Raw genomic sequence first — 22,950 nt, 5'->3', positions numbered from 1 at the left:
GTTACATACAATGTATTCCATTTGCTGTCCAGTCCATACTCATTTTGCTGCTAACAGTACCAAAAAAAAAAAAAGTTTCCATTTCCACAGCACAGATTCTCAGCAAACCAAGTTAAATCACTCAGATGTGACAGAAGACTCCTCCTGTTCACATGCACATTATACATCCATTGAAACGTAGTGCAATGCATCACTGAGGTATGTTGAGTTTTGCTTTTGTCAGCTTGCTGCCTTTTATTTTTAAACCCTATAAGTTTGGGTTTATCATCCCCATTCCTTGGCACTCAATGATGTAGGTATCTTTACTGGGATCTTCCTCTTCCGACTTTGTCACAGTAAATTTGGCCTAAAACAGGATTAGAAATATATTACTAATTAAGTTATAACATACATAAGTTTAAATATTCATTATCTGATGCCCAATAACCGTATTGTCATGTGTTTTTATATATATATATATATATATATTAGAGCTTTGCCTGATTTCCTTAAAAAACATTTAAATAAAGGTGTTAGGAGTATCTAACTGCTCTACAGGCATTTAAGTCTACAGCATGTTCATTTTCTACAGGTCAACTCCTATATAAATATTGTATCAAGTATTTCATCAGTATTTGTCCTCCATGAGCAAGTTCAGCTCACAGTCTGCTAAACTGCTTCCGTCCTGGATGACAACTGATAGGTAAAACTTCTTGAACTTTTGGACTCACGTTTGTTAGCTGCTCTGCAAAGTGTATAGCAGTTTGAGTATGGAGTGTAATCGGTCCACTTTTCACTCTAGACACTCCGTTTGCTAGTGCCATAAAAATGATCAGCTGAAAGAGAGAGAAAGGTAATTATTAAGGAACTCTTCAGATCCTGGGAACTTACTCATTTAAAAAAAAAGAAAAAACTTTCCACCCTTCACCACAAAATTCCCCAAAGTCATGTCAGACTCCAGCTCGGTAGATTACTTTTATGGAGAGAAAAACTCAGGAAGTGTATTTTAAAATTCTAACACTTTCTGATCACAATTTGCCAGACACATTTAAAAAAATCTGATTTGTTTTGCAAACGTCACCATGGCAAAGTACTCTACAAAGCACAATGTAACTGAGCAGTTCCCGTACACGCTGAATTTAGCTGTGGCATGTTTCCACCAATTATACTGTGCATGCTTTGGGAAAAGGAGGATGTGCTGAAGACGTAAATATTTCCTATTATATTACATAACAGTGATGCATGGCCAGGTGTTGACAGCTAAGAGGTAAGGTCATCCTATCTAGAACAGCCCAAGATTCTCATTAGGCTGCATTATTGAAAATAAAAACAGTAGAGGGTCTTCATTTTCAAATGAAATTGGGTGAGCAAGACAAACGGGCACCTCCTAGATATTCTGTCCTCTAACAGCTTCACTGAGTATCATTCCTACTATGTAACCGGGGAGGTATTCTTACTCTGCTACACAGGAGTGCCAGACAGAAAAAAATTGTTGCCTACAGGAAGGGGAAGTGTAAGGGTGTTGGTGCAAAGCCAGGAGCATCTGTCATTCCCAAGAACTCTATGTAATCTGTTAATCCTAGTGATGTTGTGACCACACCCGAAAACCTCCTACGACTTCAAATAATCAAATAATTATGTAAAGCCATGCCTGCCTGTGGAGATACAGTTTAACTTTGAAGTCTACATCTCATTCTTTCCCTGTTCAGATTTATATTCTTTATGAGTAATACATACACACATGTTCTTGCTACTTTAACTTATGTAAACACATGCAGGAGCCTTACTTGGTCTTGCAGAGACTCATCCACTGTTCCACCATGTTTAAGATTCCTGAGCAGTATCTCAGCTGCTTCAATGCCAACCTTGTCAGAATTCTTTCCTAACAGAGAAATCCAGGAGAGTAGGATGCTGCTAATTATTATTTAACATTTTAAAAATACAGATAATAAATAATAATCAAGAAATTATCAACTTTTTAAACCTTACTTCCATGCTCTTGCCTCAAACGTCTGCTTAACCTCCCCCCCATCTTATGACATACTTCCTAAGCAGTGGAAAGAAAGTAGCCCTACTTAGAGAAAAATTTTATTCAAATAATTTAAAAACAAAATCACTTCTGTTCCTCTTAATCTATATATTCATCTAGATTCACTGTTGAACAAAAACTCACAGGTAAACTACAAAGACTGCATATATTTAAAGTCCAGAAGCATTTTCAACTCGGTGATCCTTAACGATCCATTCAGATAAAAGGTGAATTTAATAATCTTATAATTTTTGTCACTATGCAGAAGCAGTTTAGTACAAAGTGTAAGATTCCATTTCCTACAACATTTAAAATGTGCTGATTTCCAATGTCCTTTATTACTAAACAATATCCATTTAAAAATGCGACACTCAAAGCATCAGATCTTTGAGTAGATTATACTGCAGATTCCTATTTGTTAATAGCACATTAAGTTAAATCTGAAAGTTACGCTTCATGAACTTTTACCTCTTTTGCCAAGTGACGATCCAGCTAACAAACAACCTGTTGAAGTCTCTGCAACAACACTAAGCAGAAAAAACAGAATCAATATTAAGAACAAAATCACTGACATTACGTTTTATTAATCAGAAATATAATCAAGATCTGGCTAATCAACCAGCACGGTTACAGGCATCAACAGAAAGTTTGGGCTCATCTTACATTATTCCGCTTCCAGTCCCAAAGGCTTGATCATCAGGTTCTCGAACAGCTTGAATGTTAATGTAAAGATCTCTGATTTCTCTTCTGATGCATCTCACTGCTGCTGCTGACATGTCTTTTGCCAGCTAACAAGATAAGGCATAAAAACATTAATTAAACTATGTAACTACAGTAATACTTTCTCCTCGTAAGTCTAATTATTACAGTGAATCCCTGAAGAAAGGGGCTACTTTATTAACTACAAAAAACAAAGTATTAGTTATAAAACCCCTGCAAGCAAGCATTGAGCATCATCTCTCCTGAGAGATGTAACATTAAATGCTGAACAAGTGCTCATTACAGTGATGTATGTAGAAGCTTCAATGTCAATAGAAACTCAGGAACTGTTCTCAATTCATAGGGAGAAAATTTTGATTTTAGTCTTGATTATCTCAACACATTAGCTCGTAAAAAAGAAAACAAACACCACCCCACAATTACTATGTACGAGATATAGTCTAAAAGATATTACATATAAAATGACAACTTTAAATAACAGGTAGGTAGATGAAGCTTATCCTATCCTTGTGATCCAATCATAGCCAACATTCATAGGTTTGAAGATTTCAAGACCAAAATCAGTCCACAGCTTTTCAGAAATTAACTGTTTCCTCTTCCTTCCTCTACCAATTCCTAGCCTGTGTGTGAGAAGGAGCTTTAAGCAGATCCCACCACTCATTCTCTATAAGCATAGACAGGACAGGAATGATTGAAAGAAGGGGGTACAAAGGAGCAAATCTCTGTTTTATCTTTAGCTACACCTACCCTTAACTTGTTCTAATAATACCCTTACCAATGGTTGAAAGATTTCATGAAGTTTGACCTCTGCTTATTGCACCACACTTTACCATAAATCTATGAACAAGGACCATGACTTCCGATTTAAAATAACCCTTGTAAGTTTGAACAATATGTAAATCAGATATAAAATACCCCTCAATATATGCTAAAGACTTCTGAATGGTCATATGAAAGACATCAAGGATACCATTCTCATTTCCTGGTTTAGCTCTACCATATTCCTATGAAATAAATGCATTTTAGAAATGCCCAAAGTTCTATTCTAGGGCCTGAATAACTGAACACATTTAATAAAGCTACTTTGCATGTAAAGAATTGTAGAATTTAGGAAGAGTAGAGTTATGTTAAGCAGATTACATGCAATTTTACATTAATATATTAAGTCAGATACTATCAGAGCTATTATCAGCACTTACTTTTATAGGCAACGCTCCAGCAACAAATGCTCTTCCATATATCTTTGTCACTGTGCCACGTTCTGTTAAGTTTATTGGGCTCAACTCTTTGACTGGTGACATCTGGACTACAACTTCACCACCTCCCTGAGGATAGTAGCCCCTGTTTAGAACAGTAACCAGATATGATTAAATGCAGTGACCACAAGAAAACCAAGAAAAGAGCCAGAAGGCTCTTAGTGTACTTCACTATACATTTTTATGTTTTGTTACTGTACACATGAATGTTCTTGATGTGCACCTCAGAAATCTTTGTAACAGAATTAGGTTCTCTAACATTACCTCATAACACACATTTTATGAACAACCAAACACCAACATAACTGGCACCTCAGAAAAAGCTCACTAATGAGCTGCCTGCTTAGCATGCACTTCCCTCAGGAGCAGCTCACAGGCAACATTAAATGGCAGTTAAAGACTCAAGTAAAGGAAAAAAAAGACAGGAAAGAACCATCTCACATTCTCTATACAGTGACAGTACAGACAGGGGCAGCTAGTTCAGATTAGTTCATCTGGTATAAATTCATCCCTCAGCTTGATTGAGAGTGCCTTGTATTGTGCCTCTGTGCTCGCATACTGGTTCTGTAAGGCCTGCCTCTGCCACATGTCTCCATAACTCACCTCTTTTTTATGTCACAATTAAATGTGAAATTGAACTTCTCAATTATTGGCTTGAAAACCTAAAAAACCACAAGCATATATAAAAAACAGAGTGAATCTATTTCTGGATTTATAGTTTTCCACTATTTTATGCAGTCTTAAAAAGAAAGAAAAGAAAACCCAAACTAAAGAAGCTCAAAGCAAAAGTTTCAGTTACATTACAACAAAAAAAGATAGCCAGTCTCATCCATACAGCTGAGAATCTGCACATTCCTCATAAGCTTTAACCTGATATTCCTTATACTTCATTCTCAACGACACTTTGTCTAAAAGGATTTTCTTATGGAAAAGGAAAGAGAAAGTCTTAACAACTGACAGCACTTCTAGAATAAAGAACATTTTAAGTGAAATTTTCTTTAGTAATTAAAAGCAAACAGACTAGTTGCCATTTTAGGGAATTCCATGAAACACTGGTTGCTCTCTACATACGGTATACTACCAGTGTTACATTGCCATGACTAATTCCATAATTACAAATAAACTTGCAGTAAGAACAACAGAAGTAGCTACATTGCATATATACGCATGAAAGATGCACCAAGCCAAAGAAATTTTTTCCTACCATGACTGTGTAGTCTATCTGAGGAGCCATCTCAGCATTAGTCCCACCTTTTAAATGAAGTTCTGATGGGGAAGCAGCAAACAGCACACAGGGCATTGCTACCTGCATCAGCAGACATACACTCCTAAAAGCAATTATAAGATACTCAAATGTCAGGCAGTCATAATTTTTCAAATATAATTTTGATTTGCAAAAGCAGTAACTGCCATTGAACTGAAGAAAACATGGGTTTACATTCTTAAATAACTTCCAGATGTTTGTGAACCACTGCTTTCTTTCTGCTTGTGCTTAATTACTAAGTTCTGCTGTATTACTGCTTACTCAAACCTTTCTGTGTTGAGTAAAGGGCATCAGCTTGTTTGTTTATAATATTGCAGCTCAGAAAAACGCTCTCTCAATTTAAAAGAAACTTTTAACTTATGCCTATCCTTGCTGATGCTTCCAACAACTGTTCACAGCAGCCTTCTATAACCCGTTTACTTGGTTTTGCAACTGATTCAAAGAACAAAGGACTCAAACACAGAAACAGAAGGATAGAAGGAATGCAGGCACAAAGAACAGTGGACAAAATATGTTCCCTGTTTTAAAAGACCAGTATCCCATATTGTGCCATTACATGTGTAAGTAAAATCTCAAAATTTATTTTATCGTACAATGAGGATTATCTCAGACCTCATGAATCTGAGATACTTTAATCTGACGCATTTGACCTGATATGTAATGCACTAATGTGAGAAAATAACGGATAAAGTTTTAAATACACGGGCAGCTGTTCTTTGCTTAAGATTAATCAACTGTTCAACTTACATATCAATTATAATTTTAAAACTATTACATTTCCATGCACTTCATTCACACACATCCTGCCTACACTAAAGGTTCTTTGGTCACATACGTGGCTCAGGGAGCACAGATTTTGGCTCACTACTTATGTACTACTGTTCTTTCTTCCTCTGCTATTTTGTGATATTTCTAAAGTGAACAAAGTGCTTTCTGTCATAATTTTGAAATTACCAAAGGCAATTAAGAGCAGTTATTAGTCAGTGCACAAAGACATACCCTGCTGTTTTTGTATCTGCTATGTGGGTTCCACCTTTGATCTTCCCAGGAGTGAAGGTTATTTCTGTGGAGCCAATCTCTCCGCCTTCCAGCTTCCCATCACATAGATCTCGAATGACCTCTAATCCAGACAGATGCTGAGGCCTTGGAGCAACAATATGGAGTTACGAATATGTGCAAGCAGAATCACAGAATGGTTTGGGTTGGAAGGGATCTTAAAGACCATCCAGTCCCACCTCCTGTGCCGTGGGCAGGGACACCTCCCACAGCCCAGGCTGCCCAAGGCCCATCCAGCCTGGCCTTGAACACCTTCAGGGCTGGGGCAGCCACAGCTTCCCTGGGCAACCTGGGCCGAGGCCTCACCGCCCTCATCGTGAAGAATTTCCTCCTTACGTCTAGTCTAATTCTGCCCCTCCCCAATTTAAGGGCCATTTCCCCCTGTCCTACCACTTCAAGCCTCTATAAACAGTCCCTCCCCAGCTTTCTCGTGGCCCCTTCAGGTACTGGAAGGGCTACACGCTCACGCCGCATTAGAGAAGCGACCACTAAACGCTACAATGACGAATTCCAGATGGAGCCAGGATGAGAAGGGCGGCTCCCGCAGCCGCCCCCCCGCTCACCTGAGGCCGGGCTGGCTCCTGCCGGCGCGGATCCGTCGCACCCGCAGCGGCAGCCCCCGCAGGCAGCTCAGCGCCGTGCACACCCGCAGGATCTGCCCGCCCTGCGCGGAGAGAGGCGCCGTCAGGCCCCGCGCCGGCCCCGCCGCCCCCGCGCCGCCCGCCGCCGCCGCCGCTCACCCCCTCCATCACCCCGCCGTCTATCTCCATCCTCTCGCCGCCGCGGGGCCCGGGCGGCCGCGTCCCGGCGCCGGGCAGGGCTGAGACTGCGCGGTGGCTGCCGGCGGGGCTCGTAAACGTCACCGGGGCGACGCCTTTCCGCTGCCGGTACCGAAAATGCAGGCGAATAAACCCTCTGAGGCTCGTTTTGGAGGTTTAGAAAGCGAGGGCCCTTTGTAAGGGCTGGGTAGCGGGAGGGACCGAGCTCCGTCATCCGGACAGGAGGCAGGACGGGATGCGTTTCCCACTCGCTGCACGTGGATACATTTACCCAGAAATCTTACACGTATTCCCAGAAATCTGCGGAGAAGGACTTGGGGGTGCTGGGCGATGAGAAGCTCGATATGTGCTGGCAATGTGCGCTCGCAGCCCAGAAGGCCAAATGTATCCCGGGCTGCATCAGAAGAAGCGCGGCCAGTAGGGTGAGGGAGGGGATTCTGCTCCTCTGTTCCTCTTCTGTAAGAATTCTTCCAGTTCTGGAATCCTCAATGTAAGAAGGATGTGGAGCTGTTGAAACGGGTCCAAAGGAGGGCTACAAGGATGATCCGAGGGCTGGAGCACCTCCCATACAGGACAGGCTGAGGGAGTTGGGGTTGTTCAGCCTGCAGAAGAGAAGGCTCCGAGGAGATCTTATAGCGACCTTCAGTACCTGGAAGGAACTTAAAAGAAAGCTGGAGAGGGACTATCCATAAAGGCTAGTGGTGATAGGATGAGGGAGAATGGGTGTAAACTGGAGAAGTCTAGACATTAGGAAGAATTTCTTCACCATGAGAGTGGTGAGACACTGGAACAGGTTTCCCAGGGAAGTTCTGGCTGCCCCATCCCTGAAGCTGTTTAAGGCCAGGTTGGAGGGGCCTTGGGTAACCTGATCTAGTGGGATGTTCCTGTCCATAGCAGGAGGGTTGGAACTAGGTGATCTCTAAGGTCCCTTCCAGCCCTAACTATTCTATGATTCTATATCCTGTTACTTTCCATGGGCTGATTTTAATGTTATTATGAAGTTTACAACAGCCAAAACTCTTGCTAATTTGGAGCTTTGGAGCTGGCTCTGTCTGACTTTGCGTTTGAAATGGGGAAAGGCTGCAAATAGAGGGGATTACAGAAGACCCATCTGTTCAGCACAGCTCACACTGCACACAAGCTGTTATCATCTCCAGTGTTTGGAAAAACTCTTTTGAAAAGCACGCTACCAGACGGATATTCTGTCTAGCTTTCAGAAAATAGAATTACTTAGATGAAACTTAACTCTACTTCAGGCCTCAAGCTCCGCCAGGGGAGATTTAGGCTGGACATTAGGAAAAAATTCTTCACAGAAAGGGTCATTGGGCACTGGAACAGGCTGCCCAGGGAGGTGGTTGATTCACCTTCCCTGGAGGTGTTTAAGGCACGGGTGGACGAGGTGCTAAGGGGCATGGTTTAGTGTTTGATAGGAATGGTTGGACTCTATGATCCGGTGGGTCTCTTCCAACCTGGTTATTCTATGATTCTATGATTCTATGATTCAGCTTAAATAAAAAATATTCCACTTTTTATATTAGTAACTACTTTTTGTATCATGGCCAAGGACTGTGCTAGGGTGGAGCAATGACCAAGCGGCAGCTGGGATGGCAGCCCTGTGGGAATGGCTCTGTCCCACGGGAGGCAAGCGCCCAGGCTCCTGCCATCATGTTTACAAGCGAGTGGTTTCCTCTGAAGCAAGGTAGCTACAGGACGATGTTTTACCACATGGTGCTAAGCTCAATCAGCATAAAACCCCAATCTCATACTCTGTGAAAGCAAGTTTTACTTAACTTACTACAACAAGAAATGTAATGACTGATTAGTAGTGATTAACAAGTTTCAAGGTGATAAGTAGAGTAATTAAGAAAGATCCATCACCAATTGTCCCGTTATCATCATCCAGGTCTACAGTTGTGGGAGCCCCTTTTTTGCAGTGAGGATTTGGAGAGCAGTGGGGGTCCTACGCAGAGCATGGGTGAAGTTTTCAACGATCGCTGCAAGGGGTCTAGCTTTACTATTGCTGAATGAACAAATTACAAATCCATGGAGCCCCTGGCTGCTCACTGCCTGTGTGTCTTGCGCTCTCTGCGTCAAGAACAGCACAATCACGCCGATACGCTAGGTGAGGTTTAGCGAGGATTCCAAGATAATAACTCAGTAACAACTGGATGGTCATTATCAAGCAGGTATTCTTTTTTATTAGCAGTGCTGGACACGTGGGGGAATCACTCCACCAAAAACATGCATGCCAAGTGAGAAAACTAGTCCATCTTTTACAGTACAGATCTATGCACATTCATTTAATCACCCGAAAAGGTATTACATATTAATTCCTTTTTGTGTTCCTCGTTCTTAGGCTTTCAACCTTAAGAGGGGTGCAGCCCAAACTTTGAGAAAAACAGTTTTTTACTGCTGGCGTGGCAGTGTGGATTCCAGGCTTCCTTCTCTTTATCTTGCGGGATGCCTGTTCCTTACACAGCAGGCCCCCTTTGGACAGACACCCCTCAAGGCATATACCACTATAGCACAAACCACTATAGCATATACAATCTTAGACCGCTGCTATAGATCAGGACACGAGCTCAAACATTTGCCACTGATCACAGCGACACACGCCTCATGGCCCACGGCTGCTTCAGGCCTGTCCACCAGACGCTGCCACTTCCCGAGCACGGCGAGACGCGAGGACTGCGAGGGGCGGCCGCTGATTGGCTGCGGCTGGCACGGCCCTCGCTCAGAACGGCCGCTGATTGGCTGCGACTGGCACGGCCCTCGCTCAGAACGGCCGCTGATTGGCTGCGGCTGGCACGGCCCTCGCTCAGAACGGCCGCTGATTGGCTGCGGCTGGCACGGCCCTCGCTCAGTGCGGCCGCTGATTGGCTGCTGCTGGCGCCACCGCCCTCGCCGGCCCTGGCGCAGGGCGGCCGCTGGTTGGCTGCCGGGTGGGAGGTGTGCGGCGCGCGGGCCGCCTCTTCGCGGCCTAAGATGGCGGCCGTGGCGGCGCTGAGGGGTGGCAGCCGAGCCGCGGGGCGCCTGGTAAGGGGAGCGGGGGGCGCTCCGGGCGGTGACGCTTCCCGTTAGCCGGTCCGGGGGCGGCATCCCGAGGGTCTGTCGCTTCCCGTTAGCCCGGAGCGGGCAGCACGGACCCGCGCCGCGTCCCCGGTTCCTCGCCGGAGCTGCCCCCGGCGCTGCGAGGGGGAGGTTGAGGGGTCTCAGCGTTTCAGGGGGGTGGATCAGCCTCCCAGGAGCCTCGTAGTAAACACACGCACTGCCGCCTTCCCGCGTTACAGCCGTCCTGCTCCCAGTCCTGCCATTGCTGTGCAGTGTCAGGGAAAGAAACACCTACTTGTGAGATTATCCGAGTGAAAACAGAATCAAGGAGAGATCCTTGTTCTAGTTTCTACTATTATTTTTGCTCTTAATTCATATTGTATTTCAGAAGCGTAGTAGTGAGGAATTTTGTCAGCAATACTTTTGTAATTACCTAGTTTTAGCCTGTATTAAGTAATTTTACTTAAGAACATTGACAGAAACAGCTTCTTTTTACTACTCTTTCTAACCAAACCATCCACTCAACTCTAGAGGGAGATTCTGATAAGATGAAAATGCTCTAGTAGGTGAAAGGAACCTACAAGAAAGCTGGAGAGGGACTATTCATAAAGGCTAGTGGTGATAGGATGAGGGGGAATGGGTATGAACTGGAGAGGGGCAGGTTTAGGTTTCACCACTCTCTTCGCCATGAGAGTGGTGAAGCACTAGCCCAGGTTGCCCAGGGAAGCTGTGGCTGCCCCATCCTTGGAGGTGTTCCAGGTCAGGTTGGATGGGCCTTGGGCAGCCTGGTCTGGTGGGAGGTGGCCCTGCCCAAGGCAGGGCGGTTGGAACTGCATGATCTTTAAGGTCCCTTCCAATCCAAACTGTTTTATGATTCTATGAGTCTGTCTTATCTGTGTGCGTGCCGAACTATAGAATTGACAATTTACAGTATGCTTCCTGCAAGTACATTTTAAGTTTTGCTGGATACTAATTCTTTCGACCGTCTGCTGTAAAGCAGTGGTGAGATCCAAGAAATAACGTGGACTTCATAACACTAAAGGGCTTTAATGTTCTCAGTACTTGTGCAGACATTTTGGCTAGCAAGAGGAGGGACAATGTAATGCTGGTTGTCTATGGGGGCTGTAAGTTATGAAGAAGAAAGGAGCCTAGGGGTCTTTGTATCAAGTAGTAAGGAAATAAGTTACCTAGACACTAGGACATGATGCCAGTTATTTATGTGAGGAATAATGTCGGACTGAAACATGCTGTCAAAGGCGTTACTTTAATATGTAGACAACTGTGTACGTGGAGATACAGAATGTGTATACAAAACAAATCCAGTGTGAGTGACCATTCATTAAAGTGACTTAAATGTGACAGTAAATCAACAAAGTTCTGTAGAGGAGTGTCCTAATGTGAAGTCATTGTCTTTGGGCATGAAGTAGTTAGTGTGACTTTGAAATTTGGTGTTACTTCATCAGGTAATCAGTTGCCTGCAGGCAGCATAAAAATGTTCCAAGGCTCCCAAGAGATATTTAGGATCACTGGTGATTTAGAAAAGCACAGGTGGCTTCTTTTTACGGAAACAACCCAAACTGAACTGAACGGGGGCAAGGCTGTTCTCCCCAACATAGCATACAGCTCTTGTGTTGGCTTGGTTCAAGCTACAAGGCTTTGTCAGTGGGGTATCAGTGGCTGATGTGTCCTCAGTACCAGTGAGAGGCTGGAGTGGGCCTACAGTTTATTCTCACCTCAGTGACTCTGTAATTTGAAGGCTTGCACAAGAAAAGTGTTATCTGACTGGAGCACTACTGCCCTTGGATTCTCTCATAGCATAACAGCAGCAACATAAACATTACTGTTAATACTGTGCTTGTTGGGTTTTGTTACTATGTTTTTGCAGATGACAAGATATGTAGATGGGTACTAAACTTATCTTTTATATGCTTTTGTTATTTCCTTATTCAACATTACACAGAAAATATGGAAATTAATAAGCACAGCCTCTTTATTTCATAGATTTTAATTTCTCCCTTGTTAGAAAGGGACACTGTTCTGTGAAGAGATTGTGTACTGTATTGTTGCTTTAACGTACCAGCACACTGACTTTTTTAGTAGAGAATATGCAAAACTGCAGAACAAAAAGATTCCTTTTTAAAAAATGCAGTAGTAGTTTTGAATTATTCCTGCAAATATAATTTGAAACTCTTCTATTACAAAACCAGTCTGTTTTTTTGGCAGTGACATTACTAATTTACTACCTGCATTGGTTACCAAATGTTAAAAACACATGGAAAGCATTATGAAACTTCACATTTAGAGGTAGTTCAGAGATTTGATGTGCTCCTTGTGATCATCTTCACAGGTAAATATTGAATGTTTTCTGTGTAGGGTTATATATAGAGAAAAGAGTTTTATTGTAAGTTTGGGACTGAAAAGACGTTGTTGGACAAAAAAACCCCAAACTGATGGGCTCCAGTGGGAAGAAAACTAATCAAAAATGGGAGAAAATAGGCTTGTGAAGATGGACATTTTATAGCAGTTTTGTAGTTGAATGGGAATTTTAAATGTGTTCATAAAATAAGATTTCTCATAGCTTAGAATTACCATTTAACCTATATTTTTTTTAATATGGAAAGTTGTTTGGAGGACTAATGAACAGGATTTAATGTTTGCTCATTATAGGAATTAGAAAAATAGTTTCTCTAGATCAGTACGTACAACCTTAGCAGCAGGCAGCCAGAAAGTACCTCGGTATAACTTTGTTGTGTCCTTTGTGGTAGATTGTATTGTATAAATATTTGTTTCTGAAGGAAAGGTGATGCCAAAGATAACTTGCAGTGCTAGATTAAATACAGAAAATGCGTACATCATCAGCTCAGAATTGTATACTTTTCTGAATCTACTTTTTAAAAGTGTAATATGAAGTCAATGAGTTGAACAGTTTAGGGGGTGGGGAGGGCAGTCAAGACGTTTCATGTGCTCTGTAATTATTGATAGGATTTTTGCAAAAACAAGTTAAAATGACCTTTCCCATGCAGGTGTGCTGTTTTCTGGCAACTCTAAGAAGATAATTTCTAAATTTTACAGTTTTGAGCTACTTGAGGTACATTGTAGCACCTGATTTTTTTTCATATCTCTAAATTAATTAGAGATAGTATCTACAGATAAATTGTTATTTTTATTAATTTTGAAGCACTCTAAGACAACATAACACTAGAATTGCAATAGATTTAAGAAATCTTGACTAAATAAGAAAAGGTCTTAACTAACTTCTCTTGAGATTAATGATAAAATGCCTCTTTATGTCAATGCAAGTGTTACTGGCTTTGCTTTTGACCAAAATCATGACTGATTACATGATGCTTTAAAGCATAAAGTTTTGTCTGAACAACCTTTCAGAAAATTTCATTGACCTTTTAAGTTGATTTCTGGATAAATATAATTGTAACCAAGAAAGACAACCATCTTGCGCTCAGCTCTTAAAAATATTATTAAAGTTGCTGTGAAATGATATTTACTTGATGATGAATGCCTCCTATACATTAACAGAATAAAAGGGCAACTGTCTGTGCCCTCTGGTGTGAATTTCCTTACCAATTAGCACTTCTGATCAACCTTTGATTGGAATAACAACTACCAAAGGAAAATATGCTCATTTTTTCTGCAGTCTAGGGGACACTTCCAGCATCCATTCTGGATAAGACTATTTCAGTTGGTTGGTGTAGTTGATATTATGTATGCTTGGTGTGTGCGTGTCCTGATTAAACTAATTGCTTAGAGAAACAATAGCAAATATGAATCTCTTGCCAGATCTTGTCATGATTTTTGTTAATTGGTTATGTTATTGTGGCTTTGATCTTCCCATGTGTTGTGTTAGTGAAAGAAGTTAGAGAGTGGCAAAGCTTATGCTAATTTAATGGTTATTGTACATTCTGTATGTATTCCATATAATTATGATTCCATAAGAACTTCTCTTGTATAAAGTAGAATTAAACTATTTTAGTATTACTTTTGCATCAGGAATATTAAATGAGCTCTACATTCCTCAGTCCATTTTATTAACACTTGAGACTTTTCTCCCCCAGGTTTGTGTTCACCGTGTTAGATCCTGCAGCAGCATTCGCTTTATAAAATCAAAATATGTGTGCGTGTTTGACAAATCTGCCCTCAAGTTTAGTCATCAACAGCGATTATTCAGAACATCTGCTGGTAATCTTTTTCATAATAAAATAATTTAATTTTTTTTTGCTATTTTGTGAGTTTTATATTAGCAGTTTGCATATGACTGGTATGTAGACTGTTTTTGGTGCATTCAGATTTTTCTGTCTGATATTTTATATTTAATGTTAAACATGCTGTATTTCCTATTGTCTGTTTTAAGTCTCGTGTGGCCAAATTGTCCAGTTTAAGCTTTCTGACATTGGAGAAGGGATTACGGAGGTGACTGTAAAAGAATGGTAAGCCCTACTTTCATAGAAATATACTAAGAAATCAGAAAGTAGTTTAACAGCTGTATTATCAATTATTTATCTTAGAATATGTTTTCTGGGTTACTAGTGAAGTTTTTCATGTTTCATTTTCCACATTTTAAAACCTTTTATATATTGAGCTTTACATTTTTTTTCTTTAAAGTCTGGTTTATTTGGGAGTGGAAAAGGTGGAAGGAATGTGATGCCCTAATTGCAGCTCTGTATATGCTTTTTTCAGTAATTGTTGTTTCAGGGTGCAGGAGGTCTGTCTTTTATTATACTTACTTAGGCTGAACTTTAGAAACAAATGACTAGTCTGGAGAAGCCACACAATTTTATCCTATACCCCTTCTCTGTTGTAATAGTGAAAGATTTGATCACTTAAATTCTTTGTAAAAAGCCGATGATGAATGGAGTAAGCAAAATCAAAATGTATAGTGAAGGAAGGTGGTGTTGAAATGTCTTATTATTACACATAATCTGTTTTGTAGCAGCCTGTGTCTTTTCTCTTAGGTATATAAAAGAAGGTGACAGCGTATCTCAGTTTGATAGCATCTGTGAAGTACAAAGTGATAAAGCTTCCGTTACAATTACTAGTCGTTATGATGGCATCATTAGAAAACTGCATTACAATTTAGATGAAATTGCTTTTGTTGGAAAACCACTAGTGGACATTGAAATTGATGCTTCAAAAGGTATTGTAAGCCATTTTTTTCTCTTGAATATTTTATGTTTGTTGTCATAAACCCATCAGTGACAGAGGAGTTTTCTTTTTCTTCCTGTAAATCTTAAAACTGAATTTTTTTTTTTTCCCTTTACAAAGTTAATTAAAATAAGTTGAAAAAGCTGTGATATTTTATTAGGAATTAAATCTCAAAAGCCAGGTGTTTCCTGTTGAAAATCTAGCTTGAGCAGCAGCCTTCAGCATACTGTGTTCCCATCCACAGCAGCTCAGAGTAACTGTTCAAAACAATCTGTCACATAATCACAAAATGGTTGAGGCTGCAATTTAACAAATTCTGGTAATGTAGTAAAGTTAAATTTGTTTGTTTGTTTGTTTTCAGGTGTTGCCCCAGAAGAAGATGTTGTTGAAACACCTCCTATGTCTCATGAAGAGCACACTCACCAAGAGATAAAAGGTCACAAAACATTAGCAACCCCTGCAGTTCGTCGTCTGGCCATGGAGAACAATGTGAGTTTGCTGACTCAGATCCTACTGCATTTTATCCATCTTTTACATAGCAGTTTGGCTGACAAGGGGAACATTGGTCTAGAGGAAACTGCAGTGAGAAATTACATACTTTCAAAAACATTTTAGATTTGTAAAACCTGCTCTAACGATGAAGAGGATCGTGCTTTCTGATTAATATGGTGTATAGGAAAAGAATTATTTGGCTTAAAATGCAGCTAGGATGCTTTAGGCTGGAGATTAAGAAAACCTTTTTAGAATAAAAATAATGAAGTATTAGGATAGATTCTTGAGACAAAGGAAGAAGGATGTGAAAAAACGAATCTCAGCTTTATGTACCTTGTTCTGTTTTTCAAATTCATATTAGAGCAGAGGATTTACTAATTATCTTTTAAGTGCTTTTCTTTTTTTCCTGTGAATATTCCATGGGTTTTGAAAGTATGTGGTGCATTTTTAGGAGAAAATAAAACAATAAGTAGAGAAAATTAAATGACAAATAGCTTTCCTCAAATTAATATTTCACTATTGATTCTGTGAAGTAATTAGGAGAAGCAGCATTCATAATTCTTCCTTAAAATATGTGATAAAAATAAAAATACGCAATGTAGTGGGCTTTCTGGATGATTTGAACAACATTGAATACCTAATAAATCATAGAAAGGGAAAAAAAAACATAGGTTTGTTAGATCAGTAAGTGGAATAGTTTTTAACCATAGCTCACAATGTAGGAAGTTTTCATGTTGCTGTAAAATGAAAGTGTCATAGCTTGTTATGTACTTTTCAGATTAAATTGAGTGAAGTTGTTGGAACAGGGAAAGATAACAGAATTCTAAAAGAAGACATACTTAATTACTTGGCCAAACAAACAGGAGCTATTTTGCCTCCATCACCGAAGGCTGAAATTGTCCCACCTTTGCCAAAATCAGAGACTGTGCCAGCTGCTCCAAAGGATAAAGCACACAAAATTCCTGTGCCTGTTTCCAGACCCATTGTCTTTTCAGGAAAAGATAAAACTGAACCTGTAACAGGTAAATCACGAAATATGAAATCTTGGCACCATGTTCACAGTAGTCTGCCAGTAAACGTTACTTAGTGAACAGTTGGTTCCTTTTGATGGGAGTGTGTTTCATGTTATTGGCATGCAAATGGGCAATAGGAAGACATGCTCCATAACAAGGTGTTACATTAAAATATTACTTTATGAAATAATTGTTCATATTTTGGTTGGATGGAGTTGGGCTGCAAGTTGCAATTACTCATTTTTAATCCTTGTTTCATCAAATGTATGCTGAAACAGGCAGGAATTCTGAAACGTGACTTTGTCACAGTACAAACCACTATGCAATTAGCAGCAAAGTGCAGTGAATTTCAGGGTTTATCAGTCCTTAATAATAGTGTACTTCAGCATTCACTCTTCTTCTGGAGAAGAGCACAACAAAAATCACCAAGGTAAGACTGACATTAACAGAGGAAGATAAAAGGCTTTTGCTTGCCCTTCAGGCAATGTTGATTTGGAGAGGCTGGAAAGAGTAGTGCAGATCACTTTTTTTGGGATTCCAAATGCATACAGACATAGGAAAGAGATGCAGTAATATAATCTGAAATATTATAAAAATTGAGTTGCATGTGCTGAATAACTGTTGATCCTAAAGTGAGCTTTACCCTGTCCTTTCTTATCTATGGTTGGGATTTGGGTTTGTTTTATTTTGTTTTGGGTTTTTTTTTTGTGTGTGTGTAATTTGTTTAATGGAAACAAATAATTGAAATCTCACCGTAACTTCCCAGGGGTTTGTTTGGCTGCCTTAAGAAGTCGGTGAATATTTTACAGGTTTTCAGAAGGCGATGGTAAAGACTATGAGTGCAGCCCTGAAGATACCTCACTTCGGTTATTGTGATGAGATTGATTTGACTCAGCTTGTTCAGTTGCGAGAAGAGCTGAAACCTCTAGCACAACTTCGTGGAGTTAAGCTTTCCTTTATGCCTTTCTTCATAAAGGTGAGATGTGCAGCTGAGCGCTGTGTTGGAGTACGTATGCCAGTTTTGCCAAAGTCTGATTGATAATTTTTGTAAGGTTGGAGCAACTCTCGGCCTCCTAGGAACTACAAATCATGAGAAATCTCAACTTTGCTAATTGAACCACTTACAAATTTACGGTTGGAATTATCATTAGAGATACATAATATGGAAAATTTTGATACATTGGTAGGGAAGGATAGAGCAGATGAAGTGTTATTCATTATGGGGGTAAGCATCGTTGGCTGCTTGAATTACACAAAACAAATTTAGGAAACTGTCAGTATTTTTTGTGAGGTCCATTAAAATGAACCTTACGTGAAATGCATCGTTATTGTGTTTTGTTGGTAATGAATCCCTCAGGTGAATGAGTACATGGCTTCTGTTATTCAGAAGACCAGGCACTTGCACTGATTTGGTTGCCATGAGTGCATAGCTTAGTCTGAAACTTCTGGTGATGGTACTTCCATTAAAGTGCTAAGTAAGCACTCTTTCTACTCACTCTTTTTAGGGGGAATTAATATTACTTTCTTGAAATAATTGTCATTTAACTGGAGAGCTGAGAACGACTTTGCTACTTAAAGTTTTAACTTTGATCTTGGGATATTTGATTTGAATTGTGGAACAGAAATAGCAAATGCAGATTCAATGTCAACTTGGGAGAGGGTTTACCAGTTTTTATATGTCTGTCTGATGTACATCTGGGTCTCGTAAGTGGTTTTTTTCTCCTGTCCTAATAATGACAGAATATCAACTGATAAGGTTAGTAGAGTTTTTAAGTCAAATTTGATTGCATTGAGGAAAGCCATATTGTTATTAATCTAAATTGTCTCCCAATGTTACTTCCTTTCCATGCAGCTCTCTGGTTATAAAATACAAAAAATATTTTTTTTTTTCTTTCACGTTTAACAGGCAGCCTCTCTGGGGTTATTGCAGTATCCCATTCTTAATGCTTCTTTGGATGAAAGCTGTCAAAATGTCACATACAAGGTTTGTAGATTAATGATAGAAGTTGTGAGCAGAAAACCTAAACTAACAGTTTTTCAGAATGTGGGAGCTACTTATAAGAACCAATATTATGGTGTTGTGCTGGACAATAATTTGTGTGTCCGAATTCTGAGATCGATTTTGAATTTATTTTAATAATTTGTTTAGAGTCACTTTGTTATTTAGGCTTGACTGAAAAATGCGTATTTATGGAGTCATTTCCTATTTTTCACATGGAGATGGGCCAAGTATTTAAAATGAGAACACATAAAATCTAATATAATAATTTTTTAGTAGTGACACAGTGGTTTCACTGTGGTTTCACTGTTCCAACCCTTTTGTTTTAAAGTCATACTTTAAACTCAGTTTTGATAAAAAATATTAAATTTTTGTACAAGTTGATGGATAGATATTTCTGGGCAGCAAGTCCATGTTTTCTTAAGTGATGTGTACATACTCCTTGCAGTGCAAACCCTTTTGTGCAGTTTTATCAATATTTCTCAGATGAATCCTTATATATTACTTCTAGCAAGTGAAAGGCAATTCTGTTTCCTTTTTTTTTAATTTTAGCGTTCTTTTTAAAATGTACTAGTCATGTTTTGTTACTGATATAGTGATCCTAGAGTGAAATGTTTTCAGCGCAACGTTGATTCCTGGATGTGAAATTGTTAAAATCAATTTGCAGTTTGCAGATTTGAAAAGCTAATACTTCAAAATTTACATCCTTTCTGCCCTCAAAGTTTTCTAGAGAAGTTGCTTACAACAGACAGCACTGTCTAGGTTAGAAAGATAAATAAAGAAGACATTATGCAAGTGCTTTTTTATGTAAAAGACTTTTTATGTTGACTGCTTATGTTAATGTCTGGTTAATTACATTTGTTGCAGGCTTCGCACAACATTGGAGTTGCCATGGACACAGAGCAAGGTTTAATTGTCCCAAATGTGAAAAATGTTCAAGTCTGTAGCGTGTTTGAGATTGCTTCTGAATTAAATCGCCTACAGTCCCTGGGCTCTGCAGGCCAGTTGGGAACAAATGACCTCACTGGGGGAACATTCACCCTTTCAAATATTGGCACAGTAAGTACAGGAAAAGTGAGAACTTCAGCCAGAAAACTGCTTATGAAATTAATACCTATAGTAAACTTTAATATTCAATGAACAATAGCTGTAGCAATTAATTCAAGAGACTGTCTGCTTAAAAATATATTTGTTAACTAATATCTCCAGCTTTTTCTTTTGTAGATTGGTGGCACTTACACAAAACCAGTGATACTACCTCCTGAAGTAGCTATCGGAGCACTTGGGAAGATACAGGTATATTAACATTATCTCACTGATTTGAGTGTTTACCTCTTGCTAACTAAGGTCAGCTGTAATGCAAATGAAATGTGGAGTATTCCTTTTTTTTCCTTATATGAACATTTCCTCTTTATGTTACAGAAACTGCATAGCTTGTGATTGAAAAGTTTTGTGATGTTTTTAGATGACCCTGCAGAAACACCAAATGTGTAAATAGAAGTCTGTTATGCCAAAGGTCCAGATTTGTTTTATTAGAATCCTATTATATTTCACTCACATTTATGTTTGGCTTTCTAGTTTATTAAGAAACAACATAAATATATTTTTACAAGTTATGCAAGATGGTGATAACATTTTTTGCTAACATCAGGGAGAAAACTTGAGACTGAAAATGTATTCTCATAATGAAGTTTAATTTCAGAGCCAGATAGCTGAATCCATATGGAACTCTGTATGATTAAGTCAGTTTCATGTTTTCTGAATTTCAGGCTTTAATTCTTTAATGTGAGATCGTATTTGAGATTGATGCTGGAAATTAATTAAATTTAAGTATGAATTTATGATACTTTTTATGTGCTCTTCCTATGAGACTTTTGTTCAGAGAATGCTTTAAAAAAGCATTAATGAGCTTTGACCACTAATGTTGCAATAAACTGTTTGGGAAGACACTTTTGAGTCAAGAAAAGTTTTCACTACTTCCGTGGTGGTGGAAACAGGATATGACTGTTTATAATGTAGGTTTGCAATATATTCTAGGCTGCAGCACAAACAACAATAGGAAGTTCTTTTGTTTTTTGGATTACATTACTGCTGTCTGTCTAATTCCACAAAATGAAGGTGGCAAAATGTAGGTTAACAAATTAACAATTAAAAAAAATACAGATTTGTTAATTAAAGTATTTAATAATTCTATTTTTTTGCCTTCCTCTGATTTTTTTAGGTTCTTCCTCGGTTTAATGGAAAAGGTGAAGTATTTAAAGCACAGATTATGAATGTGAGTTGGTCAGCTGATCACCGCATCATTGATGGAGCTACAATGGCCCGGTTTTCTAACTTATGGAAATCTTACTTGGAGAACCCTGCTTCAATGCTGCTAGACCTCAAATAGAGGAAACCACAGCTAGAATATGCCTTTAAACTTTGTGGATTAGACTGAATATTTTTAAAAGCTGGCTCTGCTAGCACATGCCCTTTGCCACTCATGTTATATAATAATTCTGTTTGGTCAAAAGTTCTCAACAGCTGGTATCAGTCTATCAATTTTTGTTACTTCTTTTAATTAGCAGTGCTGTAAATTCTTCTACAGCAGACTGTCAGGCTTTATAGATCAAGGTGCGACTTCTGAATATGGTGATTGAATGTCTTTGTTTTGCCTTTTATAATACAAATGGTTGTGAGGCTGGTATGACAATAACAGCGATCTGCACCTGCAGTATCTATAATCTGATTAACCTCTTTTGAAGGTAAATACTCATAGTTCTTCCTTGTTGGACACAAATTTATTTACAAATAATATCCAGTTCCCAAAAGAAGTAATGCAAAAATCATATACCAATAAAATGCCTTTGCTGCTTCTGCTATAAGATGTCCAGAGAGCTTTTTGTTGTTTAACTAAATAAACCTCTGAATTCTTTTGCTAGTCCACTTTTTCCTGGCAATTACTTGCACAGGTACTCTTTAAATATAATGAAGAGGCCGCATTTATTCAAATGCTAACTGATAACATCTAGTGATAATTATCAGGGCCCTAATACTCTATAGAATGTTCTGTAAGTGGTTGCAGTCCATAAACACTTTCCAGTTATTTTTTGTTTTATATAGAAAGCATCTGTCTGGTTAAATAAAAAAAAAACCAAAAAGAAAGAGAAGAAGGATCTCATTTTTTATTCTGTTGCTAGGTAAGCCTTACAGTAATCAGAACGTGTTCTAAAAACTTGCATCGCCTTGTATTATTGATGTTCAGATACTGAAATTTGACAGATTAATCAGACAAAACAAAGAATTAACATTAAAAAATATTATTTGAGATAAGGACTTTTAAAACTCAGATATGAGGCACATAATAAATAGGTTTAAGTTAATGCCGTTGGAACAGTTACTTGGCTTTAAGGTAAACTAAACAGATTGAGGATTGCTCTGGTTATTTAATAGGCAATACAGAGAAAACTGTTGGTTATAAATGCCTTCTAGAAACCAGGATTGTGAACAGATGCAAGAAAAGATAGTTACGTGGCCTTAAAAAATAACTTGTGAGGCACAAAATGGACATTTTCTACTTTCTTTAGACACATAGAAACCTCTGTTGTAGACCAAAAGTTGTCTATTGCATTTAGCTGTGATGATGCAAGACGAGCTACCAGAAGCAGAATCTCTGCTATCCTTGATGCTGAGACTGAGCAAGAGGAAATCTGGTCATGTAGCGGAGGGAGCGTGGGAGCATACATGTAAGGTGCTATTTATATTACTATTGTGGTATAAGGATCTTTTATATATAGGTAATTTCTTGCAAAGTTTGGGTAATATATCATGCCTAACACCTATTTCATTTTTATCAGATTTATTTATTCCTAATAAAATTAAAGCCACAAAGAATTGTAGTAATATTGTTTTTATTTGTGAATTTTATGCAGGCAATACTGTACAGTTGACTCAAACTTCTCTTTCTTAGATTGAAAGCTAAAGCAGTGTCCTTTTAAATAGGGTATTGGCGGTCAGGTATTTCCTTGGTCATGGACTGGAGAGAGTGGTTTTAGTTACAAAGTTCTGTGTGGTGGTGGTAGAATCTAAGGCTGATAACAAAGAAAAAATATTGCTACTGGAAGAAGGTTATAACCAGATGAATGGTATTGTTACAATTTCATTCTCATATTTTAT

General features: G+C 39.0%; 2 protein-coding genes across 3 annotated transcripts; one reads left to right on the top strand and one right to left on the bottom strand.

Moving 5' to 3' along the window:
* Positions 1–232: 232 nt before the first annotated feature.
* RTCA (RNA 3'-terminal phosphate cyclase) lies at positions 233–7,141 on the bottom strand. Its single transcript, XM_069862174.1, has 11 exons — positions 7,045–7,141; positions 6,868–6,968; positions 6,248–6,391; positions 5,189–5,312; positions 4,588–4,646; positions 3,928–4,069; positions 2,672–2,796; positions 2,477–2,535; positions 1,767–1,861; positions 711–815; positions 233–346 (listed from the first exon to the last, which is right to left on the bottom strand). The coding sequence occupies exons 1-11, from the start codon at positions 7,072–7,074 to the stop codon at positions 248–250; spliced, it is 1,083 nt and encodes a 360-aa protein (XP_069718275.1). The 5' UTR covers positions 7,075–7,141; the 3' UTR covers positions 233–247.
* A 2,861-nt stretch (positions 7,142–10,002) lies between these two features.
* On the top strand, positions 10,003–22,171 carry DBT (dihydrolipoamide branched chain transacylase E2). Of its 2 annotated transcripts, XM_069862204.1 has the most exons (13): positions 10,104–10,119; positions 12,358–12,481; positions 13,158–13,222; positions 14,205–14,328; positions 14,501–14,576; positions 15,102–15,283; positions 15,653–15,780; positions 16,562–16,805; positions 17,606–17,772; positions 18,703–18,780; positions 19,663–19,854; positions 20,020–20,091; positions 21,017–22,171. In XM_069862204.1, the coding sequence occupies exons 2-13, from the start codon at positions 12,394–12,396 to the stop codon at positions 21,182–21,184; spliced, it is 1,584 nt and encodes a 527-aa protein (XP_069718305.1). In that variant the 5' UTR covers positions 10,104–10,119; positions 12,358–12,393; the 3' UTR covers positions 21,185–22,171. The 2 variants fall into 2 exon arrangements, with proteins under 2 accessions (XP_069718306.1, XP_069718305.1); XM_069862205.1 differs by lacking the exons at positions 12,358–12,481; positions 13,158–13,222 and having other exon boundaries at positions 10,003–10,119.
* The last annotated feature ends 779 nt before the right edge of the window (positions 22,172–22,950 follow it).

Source organism: Phaenicophaeus curvirostris, chromosome 8, assembly GCF_032191515.1.
Source record: "Phaenicophaeus curvirostris isolate KB17595 chromosome 8, BPBGC_Pcur_1.0, whole genome shotgun sequence".
NCBI lineage: Eukaryota > Metazoa > Chordata > Aves > Cuculiformes > Cuculidae > Phaenicophaeus > Phaenicophaeus curvirostris.
Note: the sequence above shows the minus strand (reverse complement) of the source record. Positions and strands in the feature narration are given on the sequence as shown.